Consider the following 24,106-nt stretch of genomic DNA (forward strand, 5'->3'; position numbering starts at 1 on the left):
TTTATACCAGTAACGCTCCCAGGTCCCCCTCGAAATTTATGTAATGTTTCTGTAACAACCGCCCCAGCTCCCACCCACCCCACCGCAATGTGATTTTACCAATATTATCATAATAATAATAATAATAATACAAAATTATGATTATTCTATTATTTCTATTATTATTATTATTATTATTAGCCTACTTCAACCTTTTTGGAGTGGATGGGATGGTGTTTTATCTGTGTCTTTTGGATATAAAAATGTAAGATTAGCGTGCATGCACAAACACAAACAGTAGGCTCAACTTGCCCCTGCACGTAGAACTGGATTCAACTGGGTTAAGTTATAATTACGCCAACCTTTGGATGGCAAAACATGTACACTGGTTGTTGTTTTTTACGCTATACATTAAACCAAATGACCACTTTGCAAACGTTTAGTGAAAAACGACTGGCTGGTCGTAGGCCACATTGGAGATGCTGGAAAACATGTTATCAATTTTCGAACTGAGCACTATAGCATTGTAACCGTCTAGACTCCTGCCCCTGCTAAATTCCATGCACATGCGCCTGAAGAGGTACTGTGTATGGTAGCTCCCAAAACACCCCACCTCCAAAAGACAATTTTTAAAAATAATAATAATAATAAAATGTGTGAGTTCATGTTCCGACTGTTTATTATTTTATTTCAGCGTATTCACCGCTATTTTGTAATGAAATAATATATTTTTAATTATTTGCCATGTATATATAGCCGGCCCTCATTTGCCAAGTCTCTATACATGGCAGTTGTATATATATGCTCATTGGTACAGAATGACTATTTTGCTTAAATCGCCGCCTAATGTGATCCCAGGACTGATCTGTGCAGTACTAACTTTGGTTTTGTTACCATAAGAAATGTTTTAGTTGCCAAACGAAACAAAATTGTCACATATCCAACCAAATTGGTCACAAATTAAAGGGCTGGGTGTAGATGTTGACGGATGTAGTAACTGAATCAGTGAATCACTGACATGGTGTAGATGTTGTTGTAGTAGTAACTCAATCAGTGTAAACACTTATGTGGTGTAGTTGATGTTGATGATGTTGTAACTGAATCATTGTAATTACTGACGTGGTGTAGATGTTGACGGATGTAGTACCTGAATCAGTAAATCACTGACATGGTGTAGATGTTGACAATGTAGTAACTGAATCATTGCAATCACTGACATGGTGTAGATGTTGATAATGTAGTAACTGAATCAGTGTAATCACTGACATGGTGTAGATGTTGACGGATGTAGTAACTGAATCAGTGAATCACTGACATGGGTAGATGTTGACGATGTAGTAACTGAATCAGTGAATCACTGACGTGGTGTAGATGTTGACGATGTAGGAACTGAATCAGTGTATTCACTGACATGGTGTAGATGTTGATGATGTAGTAACTGAATCAGTGTAATCACTGACATGGTGTAGATGTTGACGGATGTAGTAACTGAATCAGTGAATCACTGACATGGGTAGATGTTGACGATGTAGTAACTGAATCAGTGAATCACTAACGTGGTGTAGATGTTGACGATGTAGTAACTGAATCAGTGTAATCACTGACATGGTGTAGATGTTGACGGATGTAGTAACTGAATCAGTAAATCACTGACATGATGTAGATGTTGACAATGTAGTAACTGAATCATTACAATCACTGACATGGTGTAGATGTTAATGATGTAGTAACTGAATCAGTGTATTCACTGACATGGGTAGATGTTGACGGATGTAGTAACTGAATCAGTGAATCACTGACATGGTGTAGATGTTGTTGTAGTAGTAACTCAATCAGTGTAAACACTGATGTGGTGTAGTTGATGTAGATGATGTTGTAACTGAATCATTGTAATTACTGACGTGGTGTAGATGTTGACGGATGTAGTACCTGAATCAGTAAATCACTGACATGGTGTAGATGTTGACAATGTAGTAACTGAATCATTGCAATCACTGACATGGTGTAGATGTTGATAATGTAGTAACTGAATCAGTGTAATCACTGACATGGTGTAGATGTTGACGGATGTAGTAACTGAATCAGTGTATCACTGACATGGGTAGATGTTGACGATGTAGTAACTGAATCAGTGAATCACTGACATGGGTAGATGTTGACGATGTAGGAACTGAATTAGTGTATTCACTGACATGGTGTAGATGTTGATGATGTAGTAACTGAATCAATGAATCACTGACGTGGTGTAGATGTTGATGATGTAGTAACTGAATCAGTGTAATCACTGACATTGTGTAGATGTTGAAGATGTAACTGAATCAGTGAATCATTGACGTGGTGTAGATGTTGATGATGTAGTAACTGAATCAGTGAATCACTGACGTGGTGTAGATGTTGACGATGTAGTAACTGAATCAGTGAATCACTGACGTGATGTAGATGTTGACGATGTGACTGAATCTGTGTATCACTGACATGGTGTAGATGTTGTTGATGATGTAGTAACTGAATCAGTGTAATCGTTGACGTGTAGATGTTGTTGATGTAGTAACTGAATCAGTGTATTCACTGACATAGTGTAGATGTTGTTGATCATGTAGTAACTGAATCCGTGTAATCACTAACGTGGTGTAGATGTTGTTGTAGTAGTAATCGAATCAGTTAATCACTGACGTGGTGTAGATATTGCCGATTTCATACACTGACGACTCTCTGTAATATCCAACTTAGTGTATATGTTAATGACCTCGTAATTGAATCGATGTGAATCACAGACACGTGTACGTCTACGTCAAATGTTCGTCATCTGTTTAACATCAAGATGATCAATATAACAAATTGCATATTAAGATTTCTGATATTATTTCCTGTAGCAAATAAATGCTTCCGAGATGTAACCATGGTAACTGTTATAATGACGGTATGTATTGTGTGCTGTAATGACAAAACTAAATACACACTAACTGTATGTCTGTGTTATAGATTTTACTAAGTGTGTAGAAGATAGCTAATTCAGTTTCATATTCTTACATTTAACATTTCATATATATGTATATAAACAATAATTAATAATAGTAAAAATCCTGCCTCAGTGAAGTAGTGGTTAAGCCGTCGGACTTGTATATATATGTAGCTTGTATATACATGTACCAATGCCAGTGTTCGGGATTAGAATTTTTGGGCAGTATCCCAGTTGGATACTAACATTTCAAACTCTGGTATCCCACCTGAGAATTTAGTATCCCACTTAAATGAAAGTCTTAAATAACATCGTAGCAAACTTGGACGACATGGTTACTTAACTTCACCAGTAAATGACGACTTTCATTGTTTCAGCGAAAAATAAAAATGCAGGATTAAAAAAAATCAACACCACTATATGGTATCCCGGTGGGATACTGGGTTATTGAAGTTTGGTATCCAAAATTAAATTCTGGTATCTCTGGGATATCGGGATACCGTTAATCTTGAACACTGAATGCTAATACCAACCGGTACATACAGTGTTCGACAAATGTTTGAGACAGTCACTAGCCCTCACAGAAGCTTTGGCTTATTGTAGTAATACAGATGATAATTTCCACGAGCTCGAACCAAGAATTCACTACATGTCCATGGAAGACTATTTTACTGTGAATCCATCCAACGAGATACAAATTTCAAAACAAATCACCTTAATTTATAGACAGGGTATGGCGAAATTGTTAACGTAGTCAAGACAGTAATAATATGGTTTATAAAATGGTTACATATTGTTATGTCCTTTATATATGTCTGTTGTATGAGCACGGTAGGGGGATTCAGTAATTGCATGTATGTAGTGTACAATGACTGGTCATTGGTAATGGTAAGACCACTCGTCTAAAATTACATAAAGTTTGTCATTGTGCCCATCCTTCAACTGTCGTCATGACGTATATTGATCAACATTCATTGATTTCTGCTTGTATTTTGTTATATTTTTGGTATTAATACATTAATATGCAGAGTCATACAGTGTGTACATTAGTTTTTTAGTTCATACTTGTAACTTGTATGAACCAAAAACTAATTGCTGTCAATTCTTAAATTAATGAAAATAATATTTACCAAATCTAAAAATACTGACATAAGGGTCAGCCTTGAAAATCCTAAAGGTCATGAAAAAAAGTTATGGAAAGTCATTTAAGAATTGACTGCAATTATCTTTTGGTTCATGGAAGTGTGTACCGAAAAATCGATGTGCTCACTGTATGACTCCATGTATAAGGAGATAAAAAAGTTTTTTCGGTTCATACTTGCATGAACCAAAAAATAATTGCTGTCAAATCTTATAATTAAATTTATATGCATACTTTAATAATACATAACTGAATTTATTTTGTTTAGCTTTAAATACGCCTGTAGTATTGTTTGTGTAAACGTCATTGATACTTATGTCGCATAAGAATGCAAATGTTCATTCACTATTATTTGAATCAGGTGATTTTTTTAAATGACATAATTTTGATAAGCCACGCCATGTTCTCTAGCTGCTCTATGCATTATTACAGATCATTTAGTTATATTCGAAGGAATTGTCCCATTTGTGTTTAGTTTATATTTTATGAAAGTGAATGAAGGGAACATGTCTAGCATTTATGCTGTTGTCGGAACCGGTTAATGTTTGCCAATACTTGTAGAACAGCACTTACATGTAACTTATAGGAGCGAAGTTTTCTACATTTCTTTGGCCAACGACCGAATCTCCTGTCATGATTAGTGAAGAGGTTTTTTTGTAATCAATGTCTAGTTAGCTATAGCATTTTCCATTAATTTATTGTATTTTTTTTTTTTATTGATTTTGTTTCTTTCATGTTTGTTTTCTTCAAAATATCTAAATATGGTTGCCTGAATAATCTGGCTCATTGCACAAAAGTAGTGCGAGTCAGTGGGGGGTGGGGGGGTGGGGGGGGTGGGGGTGTTAGTAGACATGGCTTAAATTTGTTCAGTTCATTGAGATATGAATGGAAAAAAGTAAGCACCTCTGGACCAAACAGATTTGTCGTAAAGTGTATACATGCAGAGAAAATTTAATTATTGAAATTTGTTTGATAAGAAAGTGGGTGAACCATGTACTTAGTTACAGAGGAGCAAATCTCAGGTAATAAACTAATATTCAGCTAATCAAATCTCAGGTAATAAACTAATATTCAGCTAATCAAATCTCTGGTAATAAACTTATATTCAGCTAATCGAATCTCAGGTAATAAACTATTATTCAGCTAATCGAATCTCAGGTAATATTCAGCTAATCGAATCACAGATAATAAACTAATATTCAGCTAATCAAATCTCAGGTAATATTCAGCTAATCGAATCTCAGGTAATAAACTAATATTCAGCTAATCAAATCTCAGGTAATAAACTAATATTCAGCTAATCAAATCTCTGGTAATATTCAGCTAATCGAATCTCAGGTAATAAACTAATATTCAGCTAATCAAATCTCTGGTAATAAACTAATATTCAGCTAATCAAATCTCAGGTAATATTCAGCTAATCGAATCTCAGGTAATAAACTAATATTCAGCTAATCAAATCTCTGGTAATAAACTAATATTCAGCTAATCGAATCTCAGGTAATAAACTAATATTCAGCTAATCGAATCTCTGGTAATAAACTAATATTCAGCTAATCAAATCTCAGGTAATAAACTAATATTCAGCTAATCGAATCTCAGGTAATAAACTAATATTCAGCTAATCGAATCTCAGGTAATAAACTAATATTCAGCTAATCGAATCTCAGGTAATAAACTAATATTCAGCTAATCGAATCTCTGGTAATAAACTAATATTCAGCTAATCGAATCACAGGTAATAAACTAATATTCAGCTAATCGAATCTCTGGTAATAAACTAATATTCAGCTAATCAAATCACAGGTAATAAACTAATATTCAGCTAATCAAATCACAGGTAATAAACTAATATTCAGCTAATCAAATCTCTGGTAATAAACTAATATTCAGCTAATCGAATCTCAGGTAATAAACTAATATTCAGCTAATCGAATCACAGGTAATAAACTAATATTCAGCTAATCAAATCACAGGTAATAAACTAATATTCAGCTAATCAAATCACAGGTAATAAACTAATATTCAGCTAATCGAATCACAGGTAATAAACTAATATTCAGCTAATCAAATCTCTGGTAATAAACTAATATTCAGCTAATCGAATCTCAGGTAATAAACTAATATTCAGCTAATCGAATCTCAGGTAATAAACTAATATTCAGCTAATCGAATCTCAGGTAATAAACTAATATTCAGCTAATCGAATCTCTGGTAATAAACTAATATTCAGCTAATCGAATCACAGGTAATAAACTAATATTCAGCTAATCGAATCTCTGGTAATAAACTAATATTCAGCTAATCAAATCACAGGTAATAAACTAATATTCAGCTAATCAAATCACAGGTAATAAACTAATATTCAGCTAATCAAATCTCTGGTAATAAACTAATATTCAGCTAATCGAATCTCAGGTAATAAACTAATATTCAGCTAATCGAATCACAGGTAATAAACTAATATTCAGCTAATCAAATCACAGGTAATAAACTAATATTCAGCTAATCAAATCACAGGTAATAAACTAATATTCAGCTAATCGAATCACAGGTAATAAACTAATATTCAGCTAATCAAATCTCTGGTAATAAACTAATATTCAGCTAATTGAATCTCAGGTAATAAACTAATATTCAGCTAATCGAATCACAGGTAATAAACTAATATTCAGCTAATCGAATCTCAGGTAATAAACTAATATTCAGCTAATCGAATCTCTGGTAATAAACTAATATTCAGCTAATCAAATCTCAGGTAATATTCAGCTAATCGAATCTCAAGTAATATTCAGTTAATAGAATCTCAGGTAATAAACTAATATTCAGCTAATCGAATCTCGGGTAATATTCAGCTAATCGAATCTCAAGTAATATTCAGCTAATCAAATCTCAGGTAATAAACTAATATTCAGCTAATCAAATCTCAGGTAATATTCAGCTAATCGAATCTCAGGTAATAAACTAATATTCAGCTAATCAAATCTCAGGTAATAAACTAATATTCAGCTAATCAAATCTCACATAATAAACTAATATTCAGCTAATCGAATCTCTGGTAATAAACTAATATTCAGCTAATCGAATCTCAGGTAATAAACTAATATTCAGGTAATCGAATCTCAGGTAATAAACTAATATTCAGCTAATCGAATCTCAGGTAATATTCAGCTAATCGAATCTCAGGTAATAAACTAATATTCAGCTAATCAAATCTCTGGTAATAAACTAATATTCAGCTAATTGAATCTCAGGTAATAAACTAATATTCAGCTAATCAAATCTCACATAATAAACTAATATTCAGCTAATCGAATCTCTGGTAATAAACTAATATTCAGCTAATCGAATCTCTGGTAATAAACTAATATTCAGCTAATCGAATCTCAGGTAATAAACTAATATTCAGCATGTTAAATCTCAGATAATATTCAGCTAATCGAATCTCAGGTAATATTCAGCTAATCGAATCTCAGGTAATAAACTAATATTCAACTAATCAAATCTCAGGTAATATTCAGCTAATCGAATCTCAGGTAATATTCAGCTAATCAAATCTCAGGTAATATTCAGCTAATCAAATCTCAGGTAATAAACTAATATTCAGCTAATCGAATCTCAGGTAATATTCAGCTAATCGAATCTCAGGTAATATTCAGCTAATCGAATCTCAGGTAATATTCAGCTAATCGAATCTCAGGTAATAAACTAATATTCAGCTAATCGAATCTCAGGTAATATTCAGCTAATCGAATCTCAGGTAATATTCAGCTAATCGAATCTCAGGTAATATTCAGCATATCGAATCTCAGGTAATATTCAGCTAATCCAATCTCAGGTAATATTCAGCTAATCCAATCTCAGGTAATATTCAGCTAATCGAATCTCAGGTACTATTCAGCTAATCGAATCTCAGGTAATATTCAGCTAATCGAATCTCAGGTAATATTCAGCGAATCGAATTTCAGGTAATATTCAGCCAATCAAGACTCAGGTAATATTCAGCTAATCAAGCCTCAAGTAATATTCAGCTAATCAAATCAAAGATAATATTCAGCTAATCGAATCTCAGGTAATATTCAGCTAATCGAATTTCAGGTAATATTCAGCCAATCAATTCTCAGGTAATATTCAGCTAATTAAGCCTCAAGTAATATTCAGCTAATCAAAACTTCAGTAATAATGAGTTGGCCAAGTTTACAGTATCTATTTCTGTTTCAGGACTTTCATCTGTGATGCCAAAGAAGGGTCGGTTTGGACACATAGCGGGTGTGGCGTACGGCAACATTGTGCTGATCGCGGGTGGCTACTCGGGACAGGTTCGAGGAGACCTGATTGCATTCAAGGTTCCCGCCGCTGTCTCTCCACACCAGGTAACAACCATCTTAAAACTGAAACAACACGGGCACATGGAAAGGAAGTTTGCAGTGATGGCCCAAACATACAATGTGTTTGAAGTGGGGTGGGGATAAAAAAAAGGTTTTATCTGTTTGGTCTCAACATGAATTTCTAGCATCTGGAAAACAAAGTAGCACTGTGTACACAGAGTACATGCTATATAAATATATAATTAAACCTGTGTTGTTTCAATGTGCAATGAACCAAACCAGCAAGCTACAGAAATAATGGTGGTTTTATATAGATTAATAATTGTTGATCAAAATTATGCAATAAGATCCATATTTCTTGAGGGTTTGCAGTAAGATCCACAGTTTTTGAGGGTTTGCAGTAAGATCCACATTTCTTATATGGACCTACAACATTAAAAAATAACATAATCAGTAGATGTAATTGTAGTAGTGGCAATGTTAACTGTCATAAAGCGCTCGCTTGATGCGCAGTCGGTCTGAGATCGATCCCCGTCGGTGGGCCCATTGGGCTATTTTTTGTTCCAGCCAGTGCACCACAACTGGTATATCAAAGGCCGTGGTATGTACTACCCTGTCTGTGGGATGGTGCATATAAAAGATCCCTTGCTGCTAATCGAAAAGAGTAGCCCATGAAGTGGCGACAGCGGGTTTCCTCTCTCAATATCTGTATGGTCCTTAACCATATGTCTGATGCCATATAACCATAAATACAATGTGTTGAGTATGTCATTAAATAAAACATTTCTTTCTTTCTTTTTATGTTAACTGTCTTATATTAATAACTTTAAAAGGTATTCTTAAAAATATCAGAATGGCCTGTACCAGAATTCAGCTGTGGTGTTAAGGGTGGGGAATCACAATGAGTCAGGGTAGTTCCTAATTAATTTTATGATATGAGACTATAGTAAAATTCTTTATTTTTGTGTGCTTAAATCTGCGTTATTTTGCTTTAAAATTTACATAGTAGACCTATCATAAATTTGTATGTATATTTTCATTGTGATCTTAAATTCATTGAATGCACTAATCCACAAATTACACCACCACGAACAAAAGTGATTTTACAGTGTGCAATATTAATTAAGGTTTGTTCTCACATAAGTTTAGCAGATTTATTTTTTTATCATACCCAGATTAACGTAAAAGAAATAACAGACAATCCTTATAATTAAATTTGAAACAATAATAACACTAAAAGTTTATATTTATTTTGAAATATTTTTTGCTTCTTTGATGCACAGTAAGACAAAATACCAATATAAAGTGATGTCATCAGATATGGAGTTCCCTGACAATGTTATTTTTGAGAGATGAATGAACTCGCATCGCTATGATTGCAGGGGACAATATTTCAAAATCTTAGGTAACCGGAAGTCAGTTCATGTGAGTTTTACTTAGGTAACTGATTATTCGCTTATGTGAATATAGTTCTCATAACCGATGAGTTAGGCCTACCTAATCCTAAAACACTTGAACTACAGTTCTGTGCTACATTGGTGGTTCGAATGTATTTAAAAACAAACTGATTTTCTCTTTCATTACTGATATATGGTACTTTTAATTTTAGAATGTAATTGTTCACCACGTTAAACTGATTAGCGGTCCTCATGATTTTAAAGTTGCATAACCAATACATGAAGAGAACAACGGTTCTCGTGAAATATTGTGCCTTGGATTGGACAAATGCAATGACGTTAAATTGTAATGAACAAAACAGAAATTTAACCCACTGTTTGTTTGCAGTCATCGATCGACCAGGATCTGGACCACTGTCTGAGTTACTCGACGAAGGACGACTGTCTCAAAGACCCAGAGTGCGTCTTCTGTACGCTGAAATCGGACAACGAATCGGAGGTCGCGTCACGCCACTCCTGTGTGCACAGAACTCGCACCCATGTAAGCGGACTGCTCGGGTCACCACATCTATGTTTTCAGAAAACTAGTTACATGTATTTATATTTTTAAAGCAGTTCAGAAATGTAAATTATATTAATCTGGTGGTTTTAATGCCTGTGCGTACATCAGTATCAATTGTCTTTTTCCCCTATTTTGCACATATTTATTTAAGGCACAACACAGTGATATCTTTGTATTATGTGTGGATGTAGCCTTATTGAATGTGAGTTTGTGTATTCATGTATATATATATATAAAGACAGACCTATGATAGGCACAACACAGTGATATCTTTGTATTATGTGTGGATGTAGCCTTATTGAATGTGAGTTTGTGTATTCATGTATATAAAGACAGACCTATGATAGGCACAACACAGTGATATATTTGTATTATGTGTGGATGTAGCCGTATTGAATGTGAGTTTGTGTATTCATGTATATAAAGACAGACCTATGATAGGCACAACACAGTGATATATTTCTATTATGTGTGGATGTAGCCTTATTGAATGTGAGTTTGTGTATTCATGTATATATATATATAAAGACAGACCTATGATAGGCACAACACAGTGATATATTTGTATTATGTGTGGATGTAGCCTTATTGAATGTGAGTTTGTGTATTCATGTATATAAAGACAGACCTATGATAGGCACAACACAGTGATATATTTGTATTATGTGTGGATGTAGCCTTATTGAATGTGAGTTTGTGTATTCATGTATATAAAGACAGACCTATGAATATATATAAAGACAGACCTATGATAGGCACAACACAGTGATATATTTGTATTATGTGTGGATGTAGCCTTATTGAATGTGAGTTTGTGTATTCATGTATATAAAGACAGACCTATGATAGGCACAACACAGTGATATATTTGTATTATGTGTGGATGTAGCCTTATTGAATGTGAGTTTGTGTATTCATGTATATATATATATAAAGACAGACCTATGATAGGCACAACACAGTGATATATTTGTATTATGTGTGGATGTAGCCTTATTGAATGTGAGTGTGTATTCATGTAGCTCCTTTAAACAGGTTAATCATTCAAAAGAGCAACAGTTGCATATTTACCATGTACTCTCATTTTAACTGCATGTATGTTTACAACTTCATTTGGAAAACATAGATGTAAATGTCAAACATTAATAAAGGTATTTGTATTTGTACAGTTTTGATCTTGGGTGTAATCAAATATACTGATGATGAAAAGAAAGTATGTTGATCAAAATAGTACAAGCTATATACAAAACACAAGTTGATGCAGGTGTTGTATTTTAAAAGTATCATCTTTTATTAACATATAATCACAGGTTAAAAGATTATCAGTATACTTTATTTTGATTGTCGACATATATATTTTATTTCTTCTTTTTTAGCAATGCAATTCTTCCACTGTTATCCATGACGACCAGAATCGTTGCCCGGGGATATGTCCTGCTCTGCATACATGTTCCACGTGTGTTAGCCAGGGGAAGGGGACTCTCCTGTCCCCCTCCTCTCCACGGAGACGAGTCTACAATGAACAGTGCAGCTGGTGTGTCAAAGAGGCTAGCTGTCAAAGCAGAGCAGGTAATAGATAGATTCAAACATGTCTGTACTAATAGCCAAACATAGAATTTTAACTGTCAAAGCAGAGCCGGTAATAGTGAGAGAGATTCAGACATGTCTGTACTAATAGCCAAACATAGAATTTTAACTGTCAAAGCAGAGCCGGTAATAGTGAGAGAGATTCAGACATGTCTGTACTAATAGCCAAACAGAGAATTTTAACTGTCAAAGCAGAGCCGGTAATAGTGAGAGAGATTCAGACATGTCTGTACTAATAGCCAAACAGAATTTTAACTGTCAAAGCAGAGCCGGTAATAGTGAGAGAGATTCAAACATGTCTGTACTAATAGCCAAATAAAGAATTTTAGCTGTGAAAGTAGAGCAGGTAATAGTTAGACAGATTCAGACATGTCTGTACTAATATCCAAACATAGAATTTTAACTGTCAAAGCAGAGCTGGTAATAGTAAGAGAGATTCAGACATGTCTGTACTAATAGCCAAATAAAGAATTTTAGCTGTGAAAGCAGAGCCGGTAATAGTGAGAGAGATTCAGACATGTCTGTACTAATAGCCAAACAAAGAATTTTAGCTGTCAAAGCAGAGCAGGTAATATATTACTCAAAACAAGTTAAGGGTCAGTACATATCTTACATGTGCAACTGTATTTTACAATAATACCATCGTAATGAAAGCGACAGTATTTCCAGTGTTAAATTATCATACACTACATGTATGTCTGTGACTAATAAACCAATGCCGCAAACACTGTTCGATGCCAATATTTTTGGCACCAATGGTCTTGCAAAAATGAAGAAAATAGCGAAAAATTACCGTACATTGTATCGATTACATGAAGCTATTATCTTTGTATAGAAGGTTAATTTTACTGAACATGAAACACACGTGCAAATGTTGTTGCACATGCATAGTTTTCAGTCGACATACTGTTAACACGTTAGCTTGGTACAAGTTTAAAAATCGGTATCCCTTGCAGGAATATGACATTAGAAGATAGGGGTAGGGCTCTCGCCTGGCTTCAAGATGAACATTCACAAAGAAATGTTGCACAAAGATGTAATGTTAGCCAAAGTGTCATTGGGCGGTTATGGCAGCGGTTTCAAGCCACAAATTCTCAACAAACACGTCCCCGTTCTGGTCGGCCAAGATTAACAACAAATCGACAAGATCGGTACATTGTCAATATTGCCTTATGACAACGTATTGCCACGGCAAAAAGTGCTACTGCTACTGGTACCGAAGTGTCAGATCAAACCATTCGTAACCGTCTAAGAGAACAAAACTTGCGTAGTCGACGACAAGCAGTTCACCCACTCCTTCTGCCATGCCATCGAGCCTTACGTTGCTAGTGATGTACACGTCTTCGTCGCTGGACACGTCAACAGTGGAATAGGGTTCTTTTTACTGATGAGTCACGATTTACATTACAGTTCATTGATGCCAGGATAAGAGTCTATCGCCGACCAGGTGAAAGGTTTGCTGACGTCAACCTTCGACAACGTCACAGATATGGGGGTGGTAGCGTAATGATCTGGGGAGGGATTTCGTTTCACCATATGACTTCCCTTTACGTTGTGATGGGAAATCTGACTGATGTTCGATACAGAGATGAAATTCTTCGCCCTTTGGTAATCCCTGCACTTGAAACCATAGGCCCAAACTGCGTCCTACAGGATGACAATGCGCGGCCGCATACAGCCAGGGTGGCAATGGAGTCCTTAAAGCAACAAGAGGTCATACGTATGGATTGGCCGGCATATTCCCCTGACTTGGCACCAATAGAGAATGCTTGGGACGAGTTGGGAAGAAAACTGCGTGACAATATCCAAGAATTGGCACAGAACCTCAAAGCAGAATGGCAAGCAATCCCACAGGCCTTCTTCTTCCAGAGGTTGGTCAGCAGCATGCGACGTCGTTGTACTGAATGTCGTCGAGCAAGAGGTGATTTTACTCATTACTCAAATTGACCTCACTTCTGTGACCTTTGTTTTTCAACCTGTTCATTGTTAACGAGTTCTATCAAATACTGCACCATCTCTTAAACAATGTTTTTCTTGATTCATGCATACAATACATTGTGTTACAGAAATACACTTTACACAACATTTGTATTCTGTAACAGTAAATGTACAGTACAATAAACTACTGACTGACCCTTGTTACCAGTTCCCCAAGGCATGTGCTTGTTTTGAGTAGTATAGATAGATTCAGACATGTCTGTAAGGGACTAATAGCCAAGGAGAGAAATTTTAAACTGTCAAGTTCCCCAGCAGATATAAATGAGTCGGGGATACAAAGCAGATAGAAATGTTTATATAACCTCTCATTGTTTCTTGTTACCAGTTCCCCAAGGCATGTGCAAGGCAGCTGATAACACCGAGTCGGGGATACAAATAGAAATGTTTATATAACCTCTCATTGTTTCTTGTTACCAGTTCCCCAAGGGACGTGCAAGGCAGCTGATAACACCGAGTCAGGGATACAAATAGAAATGTTTATATAACCTCTCATTGTTTCTTGTTACCAGTTCCCCAAGGGACGTGCAAGGCAGCTGATAACACCGAGTCGGGGATACAAATAGAAATGTTTATATAACCTATCATTGTTTCTTGTTACCAGTTCCCCAAGGGACGTGCAAGGCAGCTGATAACACCGAGTCGGGGATACAGGGCTGGTGGAATGGACTCAGTGCCAACCTCACCCAGCTACAGCAGTGTGTGGCCGAAGACTTCCCCGCCGGGCTGCACTGGATCAGATACAGACATCCCAAAAACATGTCCTTCCCAGACGAGGTATGTACTGCCCTGCTGAGAGTTTGGAGTAACAAGAGTTGTCCATAGGTTGTACTATACCAAATAAAATCCCATAGGTGACCATGTATACGTTTGTGTTTAAAAACACTATGTGCAATATATCAACCAAACTGTGATCATAAATATCAGAACTACAACCCCTACAACAAAGTATTAACTGAAGAAGATGGTACTTTTCATGGCTCATTTTTAATATAACCGAATGTTTTTATAACACCCCTAGTTTCTCACAAAATTTGATGACTTTTTTTTTTACAGGTACCCCATACATGTTTGAAGCACAAGGCTACTTGACACTGTGGTACTAATGAAATGAAATTGCATACATTTTTTTTGCCGAGATTAAACTAAAGTTTTTTTTTACAACAGTCATATTTATCACCAATGGCAGAACTTCTGGTATTAACTGCTCTATCAAAAGTTTTTGAACTTTGACCCAGTTGGGTGTTATTTGGTTTAATACTACCTTTTGTGTGAAATCATCATTAGTATAAAATACCATCTTTGGAGATGCATTTGTCCCCTGATAACTGCCTGTTAGCCTAGACACTTTATTTATTGAATAAATATTGTTTTAAAAAATCTTCTGTCTCACTTCGTCAAAGGTGTTACATTTCTGATTCAACTTTTTCGTTTTGTTCCAACATTAAGTTTTTGTGTTTAGCTTCATTTCTCACAAACTATATATAGTTAGTCACAGACCAATGAAACTTGGCTTAAGCACCACACCACCATTTGTCCTGTTGTTACTTGTAGTATCTTAAAGTGACGAACCCTAGTTTTTAAATAATATCACGTTATTCACTATTAAAGATAATTTAAATCGGATGTTACATACATTTTATTGTTTAGATTATTCATTTCCGTACAAACGAAGTGTTTCTGGCTATCCTGTGGTTTATAATTCATTGAAATGCATTTCTCATAATTTTAAAAACTCATGTACATCGGAGAAGTAAGGTTATAGAGATGAGCTGAAGTCAGTTTTAAAGGGACATTCCTGAGTTTGCTGCAGTATTTAAGATGTTATCGACTAACAGAGACTTTTTAACAATTGTAATTACATATCAAATATATTTTTCTGCATAATATCTTAGTGGCTGTATATTAAACATGTTTCCGATCGTTCTAATATTTGTACTAGGTTAAATTTCATTATATTTCCTAAATTTCATTATTTTTTCGTACATACGAAATTATTTGAAGACAAAATCCAGTTTGGGCTTCTTACAAATATTAAGACGATCCGAAACACATTGAATATACAGACATTGATATTCTAAACAAGAAAATATATTTAATATGTAAGTTTAATCGTAGAAATATTTTATTAGTCGGAAACAGCTTACAATGGTGCAAACTCGGGAATGTCCCTTTAAGAGGGTATTTGCCCCATTTCAATGTCACATACTCTTTGTTTCACTCTATTATAACTTTATCTCAGTGTATTACAGGTTTGTAAATTAACCAAACGTAACCAGTTTTATTGGTTGAAACTAGGGTCTGTGACTTTAATATAATGTGGTTTGGAAAATTTTAAGACAAACGGTGATGGAGGTGATTTTTACACCTTCCGGTACTTTCCGAATACAGATTCATACATATAAACAAGTTTATTTTCTGCTGTAGGTCAGCATCATTCGTAGATCGAAACAGGTGCTCCAGTTTCACGACGTGTTTGGCAAAGAGCTGGAATCAGTGGAGTTTGTATACAGTGCGCAGCTGATCGGGTTCATCCACCCGCTGAATGCACCCCCCCGCCCCCAGGGTCGAGCTCTCCAGCTGTTTCTCGGCACCCAGGAGGCCAAGGCCGTTCTCTACCTCAGCACTGACGATGTCGAAAGGAACAAGGTTAGTGGGAGGTCTTCTGTTGTTTTCCCCCTCCATCTCTTTCTTTCTCTCCCATCCATTCAGGCGAGATAAGCAGTCCAACCAGAGGGGACTATAGGTTTCGTGGAGTGGGACGTAGCCCAGTGGTAAAGTGCACACCTGTCAGTCTAATATTGATTCCAGTCGGTGGGCGCATTGGGCTATTTCTCATTTAAGACAGTGCACTACGACTGGTATATTAAAGGCATTAGTATGTGCTATCCTCTTTGTGGAATGATGCATATAAAAGATCCTTTGCTACTAATTGAAAATTTTTGCGGGTTTCTTCTCACATAACAAATGTCTGACACACAATAGCTGATAATTAATAAATCATTGTGTTCTAGTGGTGTCATTAAAGAAAACAAACTATAGGTTTCGTCTCCATCTGTCTGTCTGTCTGTCTGTCTCACATACAGACTTTGTTTTCATAATACTTCAGGATATTGAGCTTGTATAGCTTTATCATACAAAGTTACAGATCAAGTTTGACTTTCACGAAGATTGGCCCGTTTTTGAAGTTACGAGCTACAAAAAGTACTCTCAGAAATTGACAGAATGCTTGTTTTAACTAATTTACAAGAGATAGTCCACACAACTGACTACATGCCAGACCATTGCTCATTCATCATGATCTAACATTTGCCATAAATACTAGTTTGTAGTTATGCCATTTACTATGAAAACAAAAGAACACAACTCTGCTAATTCAACAAGGGAAATAACTCTGCTAGTCACATAATTTTACTGAACAAGAATTGTCACATTTCTTTAAAATATTTTAATTTAAATTATTAATGTATATATATATATATATATATATATATTTGAATTGGTTATGTTCTTGTTTTATTTTATTTATACACTGTTTGTTTATTTTTTATCTCAGGAACTTGTAGTGAATATTGCTGCCCAGTCCATGTTCAACATCACCCCGGCGAAGCGTTTCAACAACAACTCGCTGATATTCCCGAATGTGGCGCGGGGCTACCGGTACTACATGGAGCAGGAGACGCGCCAAGAGGTCAAGGACAAGAAGACCAACTACCCGAAGAGCAACATCAAACTGGAGTGGAACGGAGCCATGGATAGCAGAAACCCACTGCAGGTCTCACACTACACTTTGCATTTCGCATTCAGTCAAAACATTTATCTTACTCATTATATAGTTTACCAGCCTCGGTGGCGTCATGGTTAGGCCATCGGTCTACAGGTTGGTAGGTACTGGGTTCAAATCACAGTCGAGGCATGGGATTTTTAATTCTGATACCGATTCCAAACTCTGAGTGAGTGCTCTGCAAGGCTCAATGGGTAGGTGTAAACCACTTGCACCGACCAGTGATCCGTAACTGGTTCAACAAAGGCCATGGTTTGTGCTATCCTGCCTGTGGGAAGCACAAATAAAAGATCCCTTGCTGCCTGTCGTAAAAGAGTAGCCTATGTGGCGACAGCTAGTTTCCTCTAAAAAATAGTGTCAGAATGACCATATGTTTGACGTCCAATAGCCGATGATAAAATAACAAATCAATGTGCTCTAGAGGCGTCGTTAAATAAAAACAAAACTTTTAAACATTATCTAGTTTAAAGTGTGTTCTGTTTAATGACACCACTAGATTTATTAAATCATTGGCCATTCGATGTCAAACATTTGGTAATTTTTACTTATAATCTTAAGATTACACATCTTCCGCCACATTTTCCCATGAGTAGCAAGAGATCTTTTACATGCACCATTCCACAGACAGAATAGCACATACCACGGCCTTTGATATGCTGGAAGGGGGCGGGACATAGCCCAGTGGGTAAAGTGCTCGCTTGATGCATGATCGGTTTGGGATCGATCTCTGTTAGTGGGCCCATTGGGCTATTTCTCGTTCAAGCCAGTGCACCATGACAGGTATATCAAAGGCCGTGGTATGTACTATTCTGTCTGTTGGATGGTGCATATAAAAGATCCCTTGCTGCATAAATGTGGGTTTTCTCTGATGACTACATGTCAGCATCACCAAATGTTTGACATCCAATAGCCGATGATTAATTAATCAATGTGCTCCAGTGGTGTCATTAAACAAAACAAACTTTATTATTTTTTGATATGCTGGAATGAGAAATAGCCCAGTGGGCCCACCGACTGGGATTGATCCTAGACCGAATGCACATAAAGCCAGATCTATGTTAATTTGTTTTTCAATATTAAAACATCAATTTGTTATTGTATTATTTCCAGCACCACCCGATCACCGCAGAGTTCCTGGAGCCGTACAACAACGGATCACGCAAGAAGTACAGCAACTGTCGGGTGTGCATGAAGAACTCTAACCTGTTTTTCTCCATTTCCAGCACCACCCAATCACCGCAGAGTTCCTGGAGCCATACAACAATGGATCGTGCGGGAAGTACAGCAACTGTCTGGCATGTATGAAGGACACGCTGTGCGGCTGGTGTGAGGCGATGCGCATCTGTATCCAGAGAAACAACATCACGGTCGGGTGCTCGGCCGCAGGGGACGAAGCGTATCTGATCACCGTGCCCACTGAATGTCCACAGTGTGACGACCATGTCTACTGTCACACATGTGTAGCTGTGAGTAATTCTTCTGGGATATTTCGTCTCGTATAAAGTTATGTAAACAGCTATATGTCAGGCCTGTAGCTAGTAGGGGTGCAGTTGTCCCCCTCTCCAAAAAAAATAAAATATTATTGGTTATTGATATGGCTGCAAAATGGTATTTCAGAGCCTGTAGATTTCAAAAGTTTCTGGGGGACATGCCCTCAGACACCCTGGTGTCTTGCACCTTCCATGCTCGTTCGTTCCAAGAATTCATCTGCCACAAAAACTTCTAGTTATGGCCCTGTGTGTTTTCTATGATATTTCTTCTCTCGTAAAGCCATGTGTATAACTGAGTATTTGATATTTCTACTTTCATAAAGCCATGTATGCTCACATACTGTCATGTGTAACAGCCATATTTGTTCCGTGACATTTCTACTCGCATAAAGTCATGTATACTCACATAATGTTTGATGAAACAACTGAGTATTTGTTCTGTGATATTTCTTGTCAAATTCAAGAATAGGTGTAATAGTTGTGAGTTTTCATGATATTTATACTCACATAAAGTCATATGTAATATGTGTAAGTATATATATTTATACTTTTATAAAGTTGAGTTCTAGCAGTGTATATTTGTTTATATTTATACTCACTAAGACATATTTAATACTCACATAAAGTCATATGTAATATGTGTGAGTATATATATTTATACTTTTATAAAGTTGAGTTCTAGCTGTGTATATTTGTTTATATTTATACACACTAAGACATATTTAATACTCTCATAAAGTCATGTAGTAGATGTGAATATTCATAATATTTCTACTCATAGTCATGTTTAATAGGTGTGAGTCTTCATATATATACTCCTATGAGTCGTGTATATCAGCAGTGAATATAGTCTCTATATTTATACGCCCAATAAGAGAGGCCCATGTTAATACAAATTGTGCTGTAGACAAGATTAACTTTGTTTGAACACTAATCCTGTGACGTTGAGTGTAGCATGTGTGGTGCTGTGTTTACAGGATGCTCTGTGTGAGTGGGTCACGACTGACGGTCAGTGCACGCGGCGCGGTCGGGTAAACAAGGCCATCAGAAACATCACCAGGTGCAAGCCTCCCTGTCACCAGTGAGTTGTCTTCTCTTGTCAGGACATAGTTCCAATAACAGTAATGGTTTTCATGTTAAAAACAGTCTTGACTTAGATTTCTAGACTGTTTCAATTTGAAATAAAGACAGGTCCCAGCTTTTTATAATTAAAATCAGTAAATACTCTGTCACTGCGGATGTGTTTGTGTGTATTTTTGTTCTGAAATCAAATATTTGTTGTATTTCATTAAATACTAAGATCAGTTTCAAATAATGAAAATATATTTTTGTAAAGTTTTTTCTTGGTCAGTAAGTTTAATATCAATACTATATTTTTTAATTCTACATTCATTCATGCATAAAATGTTTATTCATTCACTCAGTCAATCCATTCATTCATTTATTGAATTATTTATTCATTCATGTCCCTTCAGTTTAATTGATCATTCATTCATTCATTTATTCATGCATTCGTTCGTTCGTTTGTTCGTTCGTTCGCTCATTCGCTCATTCATTCATTCATTCATTCATTCATACATATCTCATGTTGTTTCTATTTATCAGACGTGTGTCATGTTCTGACTGTATCGCCAGTAAGGACGAGTGTGCGTGGTGTGAGAACACAGAGACGTGTCTGCCGTTCTCGGACTACGTGACGCGCTACTTGCTAGGCCAGTGCACCGGCTGGGTGGACAGCGAGAACTCGCAGAACATGTGTCACAACTGCTCCGCCTTTGACAACTGCAAGAGTTGTCTGAGGAACTTCCGCTGTGGCTGGTGCTACAACGCCGAAAACCCAACCATCGGCTACTGTGTTGACGGGGATTTCACTGGTGGGTTTAACTCCATATTATCATTTACTGTGTCGATGGTGACTTCACTGGTGGGTTTAACTCTTTATCATCGGCTAATGTGTCGATGGGGACTTAACTTTTGAGTTGAACTCATATCATCGGTTACAGTGTTGATGGTGGTTTTAACTATCAATAATTTGATGGTGACTTCACTGGTGGGTTAACTTTACCATCAGTTACTGTGTTGATGGTGACTTAACTGGTGGGTTAACTTTACCATCAATTACTGTGTTGATGGTGACTTCACAGGTGGGTTAACTTTACCATCAGTTACTGTGTTGATGGTGACATCACAGGTGGGTTAACTTTACCATCGGTTACTGTGTTGATGGTGAATTCACAGGTGGGTTAACTTTACCATTGGTTATTGTGTTGATGGTGATATCACTGGTGGGTTAACTTTACCATTGGTTACTGTGTTGATGGTCATATCACTGGTGGGTTAACTTTACCATTGGTTATTGTGTTGATGGTCATATCACTGGTGGGTTAACTTTACCATCAATTACTGTGTTGATGGTGACTTCACAGGTGGGTTAACTTTACCATCAGTTACTGTGTTGATGGTGACTTAACTGGTGGGTTAACTTTACCATTGGTTACTGTGTTGATGGTGACTTAACTGGTGGGTTAACTTTACCATCAGTTACTGTGTTGATGGTGACTTAACTGGTGGGTTAACTTTACCATTGGTTATTGTGTTGATGGTGATATCACTGGTGGGTTAACTTTACCATTGGTTATTGTGTTGATGGTGACTTAACTGGTGGGTTAACTTTACCATTGGTTACTGTGTTGATGGTGATATCACTGGTGGGTTAACTTTACCATTGGTTATTGTGTTGATGGTGACTTACCTGGTGGGTTAACTTTACCATTGGTTATTGTGTTGATGGTGATATCACTGGTGGGTTAACTTTACCATTGGTTGTTGTGTTGATGGTGACTTCTCTGGCTGGTTTGAACATTGTTTAAAATATGACAGGTGATCATGATGATAAAACATTAAAAAAAAAAAAAGTTTATTATACCAGAAACAAATATGTTTTCATATAAAACAGTTTTATAATAATATATCCCACTGTTTATTACTAAGTCCGCTGGTATCACAACATCTTGGATATAAAGTTGAATGATAATAACAATATAACCCACTGTTTACTATGGACCACATACTAGATATAAAGTTGAATGATAATAATATAACCCCTGTTTACTATGGACCATATCTTAGATATAAACTTGAATGATGATAATAATATAACCCACTGTTTACTATGGACCATATCTTAGATATAAACTTGAATGATAATAACAATGTAACCCACTGTTTACTATGGACCATATCTTAGATATAAACTTGAATGATAATAACAATGTAACCCACTGTTTACTATGGACCACACCTTAGATATAAAGTTGAATGATAATAATAATATAACCCACTGTTTACTATGGACCACATCTTAGATATAAAGTTGAATGATAATAATAATATAACCACTGTTTACTATGGACCACATCTTTGATATAAAGTTGAATGATAATAACAATATAACCCACTGTTTACTATGGACCACATACTAGATATAAAGTTGAATGATAATAATATAACCCCTGTTTACTATGGACCATATCTTAGATATAAACTTGAATGATGATAATAATAATATAACCCACTGTTTACTATGGACCACATCTTAGATATAAAGTTGAATGATAATAATAATATAACCACTGTTTACTATGGACCACATCTTTGATATAAAGTTGAATGATAATAACAATATAACCCACTGTTTACTATGGACCACATACTAGATATAAAGTTGAATGATAATAATATAACCCCTGTTTACTATGGACCATATCTTAGATATAAACTTGAATGATGATAATAATAATATAACCCACTGTTTACTATGGACCACATCTTAGATATAAAGTTGAATGATAATAATAATATAACCACTGTTTACTATGGACCACATCTTTGATATAAAGTTGAATGATAATAACAATATAACCCACTGTTTACTATGGACCACATACTAGATATAAAGTTGAATGATAATAATATAACCCCTGTTTACTATGGACCATATCTTAGATATAAACTTGAATGATGATAATAATAATATAACCCACTGTTTACTATGGACCATATCTTAGATATAAACTTGAATGATGATAATAATAATATAACCCACTGTTTACTATGGACCATATCTTAGATATAAAGTTGAATGATAATAATAATATAACCCACTGTTTACTATGGACCATATCTTAGATATAAACTTGAATGATGATAATAATAATATAACCCACTGTTTACTATGGACCATATCTTAGATATAAACTTGAATGATGATAATAATAATATAACCCACTGTTTACTATGGACCATATCTTTGATATAAACTTGAATGATAATAATAATAATATAACCACTGTTTACTATGGACCATATCTTAGATATAAAGTTGAATGATAATAATAATATAACCCACTGTTTACTATGGACCATATCTTAGATATAAACTTGAATGATGATAATAATAATATAACCCACTGTTTACTATGGACCATATCTTAGATATAAACTTGAATGATGATAATAATAATATAACCCACTGTTTACTATGGACCATATCTTAGATATAAACTTGAATGATGATAATAATAATATAACCCACTGTTTACTATGGACCATATCTTAGATATAAAGTTGAATGATAATAATAATATAACCCACTGTTTACTATGGACCATATCTTAGATATAAACTTGAATGATGATAATAATAATATAACCCACTGTTTACTATGGACCATATCTTAGATATAAACTTGAATGATGATAATAATAATATAACCCACTGTTTACTATGGACCATATCTTTGATATAAACTTGAATGATAATAATAATAATATAACCACTGTTTACTATGGACCATATCTTAGATATAAAGTTGAATGATAATAA

General features: G+C 35.5%; 1 protein-coding gene across 1 annotated transcript in view; it reads left to right on the forward strand.

The window, feature by feature from the left end:
• LOC121383456 (multiple epidermal growth factor-like domains protein 8) overlaps positions 1-24,106 on the forward strand; it is an 81,178-nt gene that overhangs the window by 15,106 nt on the left and 41,966 nt on the right. Inside the window, exons 4-12 of the mRNA XM_041513510.1 lie at positions 8,301-8,452; positions 10,193-10,345; positions 11,743-11,935; positions 14,553-14,725; positions 16,376-16,597; positions 17,505-17,723; positions 18,956-19,198; positions 20,200-20,303; positions 20,828-21,096. Of these exons, the coding sequence (XP_041369444.1) occupies positions 8,301-8,452; positions 10,193-10,345; positions 11,743-11,935; positions 14,553-14,725; positions 16,376-16,597; positions 17,505-17,723; positions 18,956-19,198; positions 20,200-20,303; positions 20,828-21,096 (1,728 nt within the window). The remainder of the gene's footprint in view (positions 1-8,300; positions 8,453-10,192; positions 10,346-11,742; positions 11,936-14,552; positions 14,726-16,375; positions 16,598-17,504; positions 17,724-18,955; positions 19,199-20,199; positions 20,304-20,827; positions 21,097-24,106) is intronic.

The sequence above is a fragment of the Gigantopelta aegis genome, chromosome 10 (assembly GCF_016097555.1).
Source record: "Gigantopelta aegis isolate Gae_Host chromosome 10, Gae_host_genome, whole genome shotgun sequence".
NCBI lineage: Eukaryota > Metazoa > Mollusca > Gastropoda > Neomphalida > Peltospiridae > Gigantopelta > Gigantopelta aegis.